At 40.3% G+C, this 13,853-nt stretch overlaps 1 protein-coding gene across 1 annotated transcript in view; it reads right to left on the reverse strand.

Moving 5' to 3' along the window:
* LOC134661427 (zinc finger protein 704) overlaps positions 1-13,853 on the reverse strand; it is a 58,584-nt gene that overhangs the window by 33,868 nt on the left and 10,863 nt on the right. Inside the window, exon 2 of the mRNA XM_063517515.1 lies at positions 2,709-2,878. Within this exon, the coding sequence (XP_063373585.1) occupies positions 2,709-2,878 (170 nt within the window). The remainder of the gene's footprint in view (positions 1-2,708; positions 2,879-13,853) is intronic.

The following is a 13,853-nucleotide window of genomic DNA, read 5'->3' on the forward strand; positions in this document are numbered from 1 at the left end:
GAGCGAGGGCGCAGGCCGATAAAAACTGAAGCCATAGTGTTAAAGATCTGGAGCTTTCCTGCGGGCGCATTCGTGCGACGCCAAAGGCCGAGCTGCAATGGAGCTAAGACCGGATAAGGATAAGGTTGCTCAAGCGTTTTAAAACAGGCCGTAAGTTGAGCTCCAAACAGGGCCAAAAACTTGCAGGTTCAGATAACGGCTTAATTCCATGCGAATGATGCAAGGCCAAAGATTGAGCTGCGAGAGAGCAAAGCTTTGAACAGTGGCCAAGTTTAATTGAGACCGATTCCGACGCCCTTCCGTGCGAAGCCAACGGCCGGACATTTGGACGTGGAAACGCTTAATATCTCAAAATTTAAAAAAAAACCATTTTATACCTTTTAAAGACGTTAAACCATGCTTGCAATGGTTAAATTCGCGGTAAATGTATGAATGCAGTTCTTCTTGCTATTAAAATCGATGACATGGTTCCTAAGAACAGATCTTCGTATGTCTTACAGTTTCAGACTTTCCCATACTGACCGATCTAAATGGCCCACCCTGTATATACAATCTATAAATTGTAATGTGGAACGTTCTACAATAATAATGGAAGGAAATTAGTATGTTTATTACAAGCATATTGATGTTAAAATTGATATTTAATAATTTCGTTTCCCAAGACTAGTAGCGAGGTTACTAGACAGATAAGTTTGCATTTGCCTTCGATATTTTTGAATTATATGGTCCTAAAATACCTTTTGAATGCCTATAAACTATTCGAAGTGGCGCCGTTAATGATCTAAACTCGATTAAAAATATATTATCTGATTCCGAAACTAGTAGTAACTACCAAGGTCACGCCGATGCCACGCCGATAGCGCAGCGTCGGCGGCGGCGGCGCGAAAATTTTGTCGGCGGCGGCGGCGCGCCGGCGCGGCGCTCATATCTAACGTAGGTTAGGTGCTGCGAGTTGCGCTAGTGTGGCGTTCCATTTCGAAACTAGGTCACCGTGTCACACGAAGGCCGCGCCAAGTGCCAACCGAAACCGCCGCCATCTTTAAATTAGTTTATCAAATCGTCTCATTCAACATACGTATTGTTTTCTCTATGACAGTAATAATTCAAGATTAGCATAACATCTTCAATAGGCCTCTTGAAATGTAAAATTTTAACTGATAATCACTTTGCCAATACACTTAAAGTACCTACATTTAGAATAAAAAAAGAACAAACTACTGTTCTTAAACTTTCTCTTTCATATGGCCGCTTGGCCGGTCGGGTAATCACCAAATTGGTTGCTATCTCAAATAGAATCTTTAAATTCGACAAACTTTCTTAAAATGAGTTTGAGTCGGAGAATATAGCAAAATTCTGTAATCTTATTTTTTTATCCCTATATTTTCTTCAGTAGTGTAGTGAACTTATTGAGAGGTCATACGAACAAGTTTTATCACTGCCTTCACACTAAATATCAACCACTGGCTTTTACGGTAATATCAAGTCAAGTGGAAGTGCTATACCCGACCTTCTATAACTTTAAAATTTATCACTACGAAATAAAACACTACCTTACCTATACATATATGAGATACCCCTACATTGTTCTACCTACATTTACTTAAAATGTAAACTTGTGTTGATGTATCCGGAATTCTATTCACAACGTGATTGCAGTCGACTTTCAGGCAGTTGAGGCGGTAGACACAGCTAGGGAGGGGAGGGGTGCGCTGGGTAGAGCGATATCTGTGTAGATTAGGCCTGTGCCTGTTTGTTACGGTGCTCGTTGCGAAATTTGAACCGCGACTGGAGGTCTCGCCTCTCACTGCGCTCACGATAAAAAGTGAAACTGCGGTGTAGTCACGTTGCAGCGGCTTCAACACCATTTGACGTCGTCTGTTCCGGTTTGTTACCGATGCGCATCAGAATCTTTTGTAAGAAAGTGTTCAATGAAGATTTAGCAAGGTTTTCGCTGTGCCTATTTATGATTGATTTTACTCGAGATAACTACTATGATTTAAAATATTAAAGATTTCTATGGATGTCTCATTGGTAGTGTCGCCAACGCAATTGATAATAGTTGTCAACAAAGTTGCATTGTCTGTCCCATTCTGGCATGAAGGCAGGGGAGTACGCGGCGCGGGAGGCGGTAGTCGGCCGTAGAATGTAGGCAAGTGTGACAAGGACACGCCCGTACTCCGTGCTAACACTTCCACCCAGTTTCTAACGTGCTTGGCGAAGATTTCGAAACACTCGCCGCGCTTGTCCTTACTTCATCGCTGCACATTTGTATGCCATCCACACTTACCAACAAGTAAGCACGGCACAATACAAAACGGCACGTTAAATAGGTCTACCTAGTTGCGTTACCTAGAAGAAAAGGGTTTTCATCAGACTACCAGAAGTAGCTCAATACAATGAATAACCGGTTGGATATGGTGATATCATTTATTGCATAAAAGCGTTCGGTTTCGTGTTCATAGAACCTTAGGTCTTGTCGAGGTTTTGCATGTTGTCGAATGCATTAGAAATGCCACGACCTTCTTCGCAACTAGCGGCGAGGTAAGCTAGTAGCACAAGGTGAAATATAGAACCGGCGGTATTTTGTTAATTATGCCACCTGGAATGAGATTCGACGTGTTGTAAGTGTCTGTACTCTGATCTGTATTTATTACATCGATCAACGTTGAAGATGTGTCGGTTTCTAGGATTATGCACTGTACACTCACCCTTGCATATGATGAGCAGGCACTTCGATCGTGGCGGAGGCACGACGGCGGTCACCACTGGCCATGTCTGCCAGTCTGGCGAAGTCTGTGTCCACATCAGCGAGTCTTGCAGATTTGCGAGACTCTAGCAGTCTTATTTCATCAAGTCTTTTCTTTAGCTCGATAGGCGCCTGTGGACAAATAAACATATGCATTTACACTTGTATAAAAAAAGTGACGTACGTACCTATAATATATTGTAGCATTGAACATGTAAAGTTAGGAAAACTATTAGCTTAGCACCCATTATGTTTGCAGCATATTTGTATGCAGGGTTGGTTGCTAAGATAATAGTTTTGCTGACTGTACCTATGTAAATCCATAGCCAGAATCGGGAAAATAACTATGAGAAGCATATACTGCAGCACAGTGGGTGTGGACGAGAGATCAATACGGCCGACCTTCTGTCGGCCCGTTGTTGGGTGGTTGTGACGTCACGACCGGGCTTGCCAGAAGTAGAGCGGGACCGACTGGGTCACGAACTCAACACCTACGTCCAATATATGACCTCGCAATGTTCAACCTCTACTATAAGTAGGCAGATTACTCTTGTATACATATATGCATGCATGGAATATTTCTTACCATTTTTGCCACATGGTAAATATCTCATCAAAATAATGTTCGTTTCCTACTTAAATAATATTAAAACTAGTAACGGGAACTTGTATCAGGGAAGACAAAAGTTTTTGACGTGGAATTGTTGAGCAAAGTTGAACATGGTAATTGACCATAATTATTAAGTACCGTTAGTATTTTATCCGCATGATTTTTAATTTTTACATACTTATAGTAGTCGTATCATATGTAATGTGCATTTTAAAAGTTAGAATGACAGGTTTTATAAATATGTACATACCTGGTATTTACATTTTAAGGACATATAAGAAACTGTAATGGTATCATTACGATCTACAGCAGGAAGTACGAGCCATTTGTATGAATGTTAGTGAACAAGTCATACGAGTAGATAAAACGCTGCAAGAATCGCGGTCACCTACTCGGTCAATCAAGCGCGCTAGACACTCGGTGTGTTGACATTAGTTGCGTTTACGTACGTAAGCTTCCTTCTTCTAGGCCAGGGGTCGGCAAACCGCGGCTCGCGAGCCCCATGCGGCTCCTTGGAGGTGCATTTGCGGCTCGTCAAGCCACTCAAAAATATTAACACTTGGAGTTTCCAGATCAAAGAAAACAACGTTTGCGGCTCTTCGAGGTTCCTAAATGTATTGATTTCTACTGCGGTTGGCTCTTCTTCTCAAAAGTTTTCCGACCCCCTGTTCTAGGCGCTGGTTGCGCGATTGACACGATACAATTGGGTGCGAGCGTCGAGGACAAGTTTCATTGTTCGTCATTGTGACGTGTGGTGGTGTGAGTACTGGGTATATGGTATTGTCTAGTAATATTCTTATATTTGTTATATCTACCTATTTCTGTGTTGACGGACTTGGCGACGCCAATTCGGGCACGCATGATATACTAACGAGCAATCTCTTTAACCTCAATTTGTCTGTTTAAAGCAAGCATTTAACAATCTATTCCAAACAAATCATTAACCTCTATTGAGAAAACCGTCAAAGTTTGAACTAAAGTGACGTGAAAGTAATGAAAAAAGGGTGTACAAGATTATCAAAATTCCGAGAATTAATGGTTTGTTGATAGGCGGTTGGAACAGAACACAATAGTAATTAAACTATGTACTTAATTAATTTTGTTAAAGTATCTATCTGTTACCAAAAAGTGATGTGACATAATATACTATTATATTCTTCTACTGTTGACCAAAGCCAAAGGATAGTTAACGCTTAGGAATCTTAACTCGTCAAATTATAGCGGTATCGGAGTGGTCGGTTTTCACGCGACGGCGGAGGTGACGCAGGCGCGCCCGCAACTCACGAGCCGAGCGGCCGTTGATCACATCATACTTTCACTTTTACGTGATTTCGTGCGAGTTGTGGACTCTACACATTGCATTCTAGTGGCAATCGTTAAAAACAAATTAAAGAAACGTTTCATGTGTGGATCGATAGTATTGTAATCAATGTTACGTTTTCGTACTTTTCATGTCTTGTTTATTTAGATTACGAGTGTTACAAAATCGCTAAATGCTAGTAGAGGTCAACCTGGAGGAAGGTACATAAACTAAACGTAGACCAAGCACATCTGCCGCAGTGCAAACGCCGTCACTACGTCACCAGTGTGCGGCGGCCGTTTGCCATCGCGTTATGTAAAAGTGACAGCGGTTGCACAATTGCTACTTGATGGCGAAACTTAGACGCTTTTAAATGCCAGTGAAAGTCACCGAGTGACTTTGACATGATAACACTGAAATATAATTTATTAGACTTTGTGATTGTTCCTAACAATAAATTAAGACGATGTTTAATGTCCATGGTTTATGTAGTTATGTTTTCGATCGTTCGCAACCTTGTATCACTACATACTACATAGTATAAAACAAAGTCGCTTCCAGCTGTCTATCTGTCTGTCTGTATGCTTAGATCTTTAAAACTACGCAACGGATTTTGATGCGTTTTTTTTTTAAATAGATAAAGTGATTCAAGAGGAAGGTTTATGTATACTTTGTTAACTCGTGCGAAGCCGTGGCGGGTCGCTAGTAATGTATAATGCAGTATGGTAGGTATTAGTTATTGCAGAATTTGAAATCGGCCATCGAAGCCGCCGGCGGGCGTAAGCGTTACGCGGTGGATAGGTAGGATCGTGGATGCGAGGTGTCGGTTGCGCGTACACGCTAGCCTAGCCGTACATTATTTAGCGGGCATCGTCGAGTGCGCGATGCGAGGAGCGGTGACTCGTGGAAACAATGTAGCCGAGCCGGTGATTTAGTTGGTATCTCGGGTTGCGAAAGTTCGGCACGCTCTACTGCTCATCCATGTTGGCGCTGCGCAAATCAGATTATCGACGCTTGTAATAAGTTTTACATGTTATACTGCGTTGACCCTCATTCCCTTGTTTACCCGACGCATGCGTCATTAACCGTAGTTAGTTAGTTAGTTTTAATAAATTTAAATAAACGAAATAAGTAACACCTAAGCTTAGTTAAAGATTATAAAACGGTTCAAAATGGTACCGTATATCCATTTAAAAAAAAGTGTGGTTGTGCGACCAATACCTGGCTCGCTTCAAACAAAGCTGCGATTCAATGAATGTATCCTTTTGTTACAGGTACCAACTTATTTACAATTCAATTCAACCAAATAGCCCCTTCTGGATGAAACCGTTTTAAGCCAACGTAAAATCCTAGTTGCTGTGATAACAAACATCATATCTGTTATATAAATATGTAATTTGACAAATAATATTGTTACTGCACGAGGCTAAATATCCACGTATAATTCCGACATCATAATTTTTAAACGTACATACTTGGATAACATTTCTATTGGTCCTACGTTGATATTATAAGTTTTGTGCTGTAAGAAACGCCATTACTTAATATAGTTTACCTATTGCAGAATTCAGAATAGATACAGACTTATCAAAAGTCAGTATGGCCAGAAGGGATATCGCGTTACGGCAGGACAATGCCCTTTGGACGGAATTCATTATGCGTCCACTTTATAGTTGAAAAACAATACCTAGACTACCTACGGCGACTCATAACATTATACGAGTTCGAGTACGGGGTAGTGACATTACCAACGCACCAACTACAATGGTCTGAGCTGAGGGAGCGGCGGTTCTTTTAAATGACCCGCGAGTTTACAATGCTTGGAAAGTCCCACCTGCCCCGGAGCAGTTAAATAAATAATAATAATATAATGCATCTCGATACAGAATATAGTAACTTAACAAACCCAAACATATTCACGTAGTGTTGAACATCCTCGCCTTTTACGTCATGTACCGGGGTCAAAAACTTTGTTAGTATGAGTTATAGTTACGCGACTTTATATGGGACATCATAAAATAAACGGACTTTGAAAGCCTAATTTTCGTATTTTATCCTTATCAGCACGTTAAAACGAGTTACAAATTGGTATGATGAAAATCTTAGAAAAATATATATTAATATCGTCAACTGTTGTACTTTTGTTGTGTCCACAGAAACGACGCCCGTTTTCGCGAACGTTTTTGACCACCTATCTAATTTCCGTATGCATTGTATAAGTTAAGTACGGAGTACAAGAAGTGATTGTTAGTATTCGGGTAGGTAACTAGGCATTTGGATTTGGAGGCTGCAGTCACGTTCTCGTGCATGTAAGTACGAACGGAGCACTATGGCCGACTGCGAGCGCTCGCGCTCTAGTAAATAGGTCAATTCATGCCTCCTATGGTACCCACTGACAATCGGGGTATTGTACTGACGTGGGTATAAATAGGCAGAATAGTGCCACTCCCTTCCGTCCTGCTATGCGTACCCTGCCCTGCGATTTATGAACCAAATACAGCTACATTTATACATTTTCTGGAAGATTTCGCTATCTAAAGTTAAAATCGCCCGTTGTTTGCCTTTATGTGTAAATTTATTTTTTCTTGTCATCAATTTTGATGAGGTGTGCAACAAAGAATATTTTATCTGTATTGTTTATCGTGCATTATCCTAGGTATCTCTGGTATCTTGTGTAGGTATCTTGCGATTACTATAACATTAAAATATGTAATGTAATAACTAATGATGTACCCATTAAGTTTAAACTAATGTAGCAATGAACTTGCGAATGTTAATTAGAGACGAGTATGACATGTAATTTATGCTCAAGTCAACTTTTAATATTCGGGGCAGGCTGCCAAGGCATTGATTTCTCGTTCGACAGAACACGTTACGCTTAGTTCACGTACATGGAAGGCTATTGAATTAGCCCCGCGACCTTGTGCGATTAGTGAATACAAACAAACGTTGTAAAGCGGATGCAAGCGAAGCAGGGCACGCAACGCAAACGGCGCGCCGAGGCGGGCGCTGCGCTGAGGCCGCTGCGCTGCGCGCTGCTGCAAGCGCCAACCTTGCCCGAAATTCTGTGACCTACTTTCAATGCACGGTAAAACGTTCCAAGCGTTTTTATTAAAACAATTCGCCTTGAAACACCTATTTCATTCTCAGCTCAACTGGTGACGGTAGAATTATTCGTGCCCAGTATCCGTACTAGTCACGCGACTAAAGTTGCGATTGGGAATGTCTGACGTAATGGGTTTGTTTGACTTGTTATTATTGAGTGAACAAGGAAAAAGCTTTTCTCGAATTGGTAATGTCGTTCATGGCAATATTAGGATAATGCAGCGTATGTCGGCGAGTAGGTCGGTGTCATCGATTGCAGGCAGGAAGCCGGGCGGCCTAGTTGGCGTGCGGGCTAATGGCGCGGGCGCGGGTGCGGGCCGTGCGGAGCTCCGCGTCCCGCTTTACTTATGCAGCGCTCTGGCCAGCAACCGACATCTATTTTGGTTTCGAATTGCCTAGTATTTACATTAATGTCAACCGTGGTGTTAAAGCCGGTTCAAGAGTAGCGGTAAGAGTAATTATAGTGGATGTAATCGCGTGTTGTGCGTGTGCTGACGGTGCAAATTATATTTCAGTGTCAAGCGGAAGCTATTTTTTACCATAAATCTAGTCTACCAGTACTAGAAATATTTTTTCTTAAAAAATCTAAACACGTAGTAACATATACAAAAATATAATTATATAGCCTGTACGTAAATTGCTTTGGCTAGTTTTTATACCTGTATTTGTCTTGGCTAGTTTTTATACCAACAAACTAAATTTTAGAATTTAAGTAACATATACCACTTACACATAAATTCTTTTGCCGGCGAAGTCAACAACGACGCATATTCTTAATGTTGAACTTGGCTCTCATTTCACATTTACATAGGTATGTTTATGATGGGATAAGAAACTACGTTTTACGCTTACAGCATTCTAATTCCAGGCTCATTGAGACTACGTCACCGGCAATTTTGCGTAGGCACGAGCTCATGAGGTGATGACGTCATGGATAAAATGCCGGCCGCCCACTCGCTGTGCCTTTCGCTCGTCAGCATAGATCGGCTGCCTACGTCGTAGGATGTTAACTAGAAGCTAATCGCACATACTGTACAGTTATACATATATATACAACAGGATACAAATAGGTAGGTATGTGATGTAAACGTAATATTTCACGTAGGAATCTGCAATGACTGATTATATGTACATTATACTTAAATGTATTATATTTGTATTGCAATTTACAATACAATATACGTACAGTCAGCAAACTATTAGCTTAGCTTAGCACCGAACAATATTTCTGACTGTACATAGCTAGAATTTGTTTCATATACATGTATATTAAAACACGGAGATGCTTGTTATGTTAGCATTATTTAGAGAGCACCGTTATACAATATTTTTATCTGTACAAAGTTATAACTATAGCATTTGATCTGCAGCGCGGGGAGCGCAATTCGTCACGTTATAATAATTACGTAATTCGTCGTGAAATCTGCGCAAGGACGCCAGCTCAACGTTTCGACACATCGCTCGGCGTGATGCCATAATCGTATCGTTTTCGCGCTGCACATAGAAAAGTGAGCGCCTGGGGAGGGCTACCGCAAACATTGAAATATGTATATCGTTGACTGTTGCTCGAATAACGCAAAAGTGATAGAAACTGTCCGTCTCTATCGCTCCTTTACTATTCGAGCAATAGAGACGCAGCTAGCCGATCTTTGAAATTAAATGGTCGCGGTATCCTCCGTTGAGCGTGTCGCCTTGAGATGCTGAGACGTACTTGCCTCTCTAATCTTGCTTATAGAGGCACATTCGAGGAAGCCAACGTAACACGCAGGCGTCATGACCCAAAAACGGATTGTGACCTACCGCGCCCAGAGTTGCCACTTGATAAGGGATAGGGATAGAGGATTCTATAAGGTTTACGAGTAGTACGAATGCAGGTCGCCGGTAACACCGTTTGCGGCTGACCTGCCCGCGACGCGTCTCTACAACTTTCCATTGACATTAGCCTAGCATTTCTCAGTACATACTCACGGCCGCCGGGCGCCTCAGCACCTCGGTCGATGAGGGCCAACCTCTGCTGCCGGTCTTAACATTTCAAAACGACCTTCTGCTTTAGTAATTTTTACTTGGTAACTGTAAATTAAGTGGGATTTATTTACGTAGTAGGTATTACGGTAGTACGTACTATGGTTATTATTATGATATCAAGTTTCAAAAAAATTATAAAACCAATTAGTACATTACTACCAATGTGTGTTCGATACGATGCATTGAATAGGTATAAATAACGTCAACACGATAAAAACACGAAATATTTCTATTTCTACAATTTAATCATCATCCATTATTTAGAAAGTCTTCCAATCCGGAGGACGTAATACCTGACGGTAGAATTTGGCTTTTGGTTTTACTACGTACTTGCGTAGAAGTGTGATTTTTAAATAAAAAAAGTTTTGATTTAGACGTAAGCAACGGATTGTCGTGCAGATAATATTAGGGCGGAAAACGAATTAGAAGCTGAACTCTCATTCTGTAAGAAATGTTGGCATTGTTAATGAGTTTATTTTAGGCGTTTTAATATTATTTTCGCTAAGTGGAGGCCGGGTGGCGAGTAGAGGCGGTGTGCGTCGCTGGTTCAATATCAGTATCAGCGTTTCTGGGTCAGTGGGTTAGCGTGTCAGCGCGTCAGCACGGCCGTGTCGCGCCCCGCGTTCGTGTTCCTCTTCGGATTATGACTTGATCTTCCTCCGATTCGATGTTTACAAACATGCATTGCGGTTCTCATTCAATCAGAAACACTGATACTAACTGTTATTTCAAAGTTCGAAGATAACTATTCCTGATCCTGATCTCACACGCTTCGTATGAGTTGGTAATTTACGCCTACGCAGTAACGGTTGTGTGTAGGTACGATTGGTAAATGTTAAGCCAAACCTGAAAACAAGTTATTTACGCCGCTGAGTCAGCCATGTCGTCGCACGCATGGCTATTAATGCTTCAAGCCAGATAACTAATTAACTATCCGGTTTCATAAAGAAAATAAAATCGGTTCTTATAGAATTATAGATCTACGTAGGTAATTAACATTCGGACCCCATAAGTAAACCTAGATATAGCTAGATTTTATAGGCAACATAGAAAATAGACATAAAACATGTAACTATTTCAAGGCGAGTGCAATGAGGTAACCCACAAAGGGTCGACCTCGCCTTCGCCGATGTTTTGTGGGAGGGCTTCAACAGTAACCTGGACGAAAATAAATCATGTTCCAAGGGCCATCAAGTGAATCGGATCCGGTTAGTAATGAGGCGGGCGGACACACGTGTCGTGTACCTAATGTAGAAGAAGCGGGATTACGCCGAAACAACACGGTATGCAAGTGTATGTACGCAGACATGGTCGTATTGGTCAGCAGTGATTGCTAATCCGGGCGGGGTGATTGAATTCTCCCCTCATCTACTCGAAGGTTAGTTGGAAGAGATCCCTTATAGTTCGCCTTTATACCTTTATTTCTGTAAATTATATGTAATTCTGTGTTCTGTACAATAAAGTGATTACTACTATTACAAAACAAAATCCGGTTTTGCCGGTTTTTTCTGGATGAAATTCGAAGTTCAGAAAAAAACGGATTTTGGTGTTTTACGAGTAAATTGTTTAAAAAAATTCAATGTACAATAACATCCAACCGCAATGCGTACTTTTATCTCTACTTAACATTACGTCTTCATTATATTCTTCATGTCAATGTTCGATTTTTGCAATTGAACTATTTTTATATATTTCAAATATAGTTTAACGATGTACTGATATTTGGTGAGACGAAAATCTACTCTTACTCGGGCTTGACATCGGGTCATTGGGGTCCGATTGCAAGTGTGGATGTAATTGGTCCTTCAGTTTCACTCGTTAATTTGCAATGTAGCATAGTGGTTTAAAAATTCGGATTTTAAATCGGATCGAAAATAGCAGAATAATCGAACTTTTCGAAGGATTTTAGAATTTCGTATAATCCGGATTACAATCACTTTGGCCTCAAACAGCGCTCGCGCGGCGACAAACTTGTGTTTTTTAAATTCGCAACGGTTCTTTGGCATCATTAAATGGTCAAATCATCTCACTGTTTTTGGTGACGAATGTAGGTCATTGCATTAGTTGAATAAGACGTTATAAGGAAGACAGATAATATTGTATCACGATGGTGGTTACGTTTTCTTTTACCGTGGAGCATCCCAGTCCTAGTATTACCGTAGTATGGAACTCCTATACTACCTACTATCACACGTGTGACAGTAGGGCGCTCCACAGGTTAAAAGAAGATAAGGAGGGGAGATAAGTGTCTTACACGACCCGACTTACTAATCGTAATCACTACATCATCAAAGGTAGAAAGTAGTAGGTGTTTATTAGGCACTGCCTAATAAGCATTAGGCATATGCCTCATATAAACCGGTGAAGGGGGTTAAGGCTTGACTCGTAGCGCGTTGAGGTTCCCCTAAGAAGTAGGTACATATTGATCAACTTTTATTAATTATCTAGCAATTCTAGCCTAATATTATTCTTATTTTCTTTATGGCAATGATTTCTTCGAGCAGACCTAAGCAGGTACAATTAAACAACTATTCCTACAATATCTGACAAAATGTCCGGTCCGGCGTAGTCCGACATGCAACCCAGTCGGATATGTACATATACTGTGTAGTTTAAATACGATATAAAAATACACAAGGCTTTCATTAAGATCCGTAAATATCTCACGTCAGATTTAATATATGTATATTTGTTTTACTAGGAACAAAAGATTGAGGACCTATGTATCTGTAACACTACCAGCGGATCTGCAGAGCCCGGCTATCGGGACCAGGAATGTTGCGGATGCCGATTTTTTGACATCGCGGATGCGGATGCGGATTATTAGAGGCTCACATCCGCGGATGGGGATGTCAAGATAGGTACATAAAACGTCAAATATTACATTTTGGTAATTTTTATTTCAAAAAACCGGACATACATGTGCGAGTCGGACTCGCGTTCCAAGGGTTCCGTATATTAAGTCCCACTCACGCTTGACTGCTAATTTCTAATAGGTTTTTGGGCTAATGACTAAATTACCTAGCAGTCTAGCACTTACGCCGATGCTAAGACGTTCCTGTACCGACCTGTTCCACATCCGCATCCGCATTAAATCCGCATCGATTTTATGCGGATGCGGATGTTGAAAATAATGCGGAAGTTCCGCGGTTGCGGATGCGGATATTCGCAACATCCCTGAATTTGGGACTATCGGGAGGCAGATGTCTCTTATTTGCATTTATCTAATGAATACTAGTGCGTTGTTACAAGTTCCACAAACGAAAAACGGGTCTGGTTCTTCTTACAGTGTCGACATCATTTTACGATGTTTTTTTTCTAGGCGGACATATAAGCTCATTGTTATCTATTATCTGTTGTTATTATGCATTTTTGTTGCATAAACTACTATTATGCAACAGTGATATAATAAGGGTTCTTAAAATTCAAGGGTCGAAGTTACAAAACGAGACGTAGTCGAGTTTTGTAAAAAAAGACCCGAGAATTTTAAGAACCAATTATGAGCTGTTGCATACATTACTTTTTCTATGACAGCTGCAGCAAAAAAAAAAAAAAAAAAAAAAAAAAAAAAAAAAAAAAAAAAAAAAAAGTTATTATTAAAAAAAAGTTATTATTAAAAAAAAAGTTATTATTAAAAAAAAAGAGTTATTATTTAAAAAAAATTGAGTTATTATTTAAAAAAAAAGTTATTATTAAAAAAAAAAAGAGTTATTATTGTAAATGAAAACATACCTCTTTCAATCAAGATGATCGGAACTTGTATCTTTAAAAAAAATAAAGCAGTTGTATTATACTCATAAGATGACTGCTAGCAGTCATCTTATGAGCCTATAGACAAAGCATTCAAATGACATTGCTTTAGATATCACTGTCAGTCATTTAATTGACACATTTAAGTGCTGGAGTAGAAAAAATAAATAATAATTATTTATTACATATTCAGCCGGTACATATTATTAGGAGAGGACACTATTTTGCTTAGGCCGGACAATTAGGTACTTATGTTAGTTATCTGCGATTGTAAAGAAAGAGTTAAGCTACACGGCCAGTGAAGTGTAGGGTGTGTG

This window comes from Cydia amplana, chromosome Z, assembly GCF_948474715.1.
Source record: "Cydia amplana chromosome Z, ilCydAmpl1.1, whole genome shotgun sequence".
NCBI lineage: Eukaryota > Metazoa > Arthropoda > Insecta > Lepidoptera > Tortricidae > Cydia > Cydia amplana.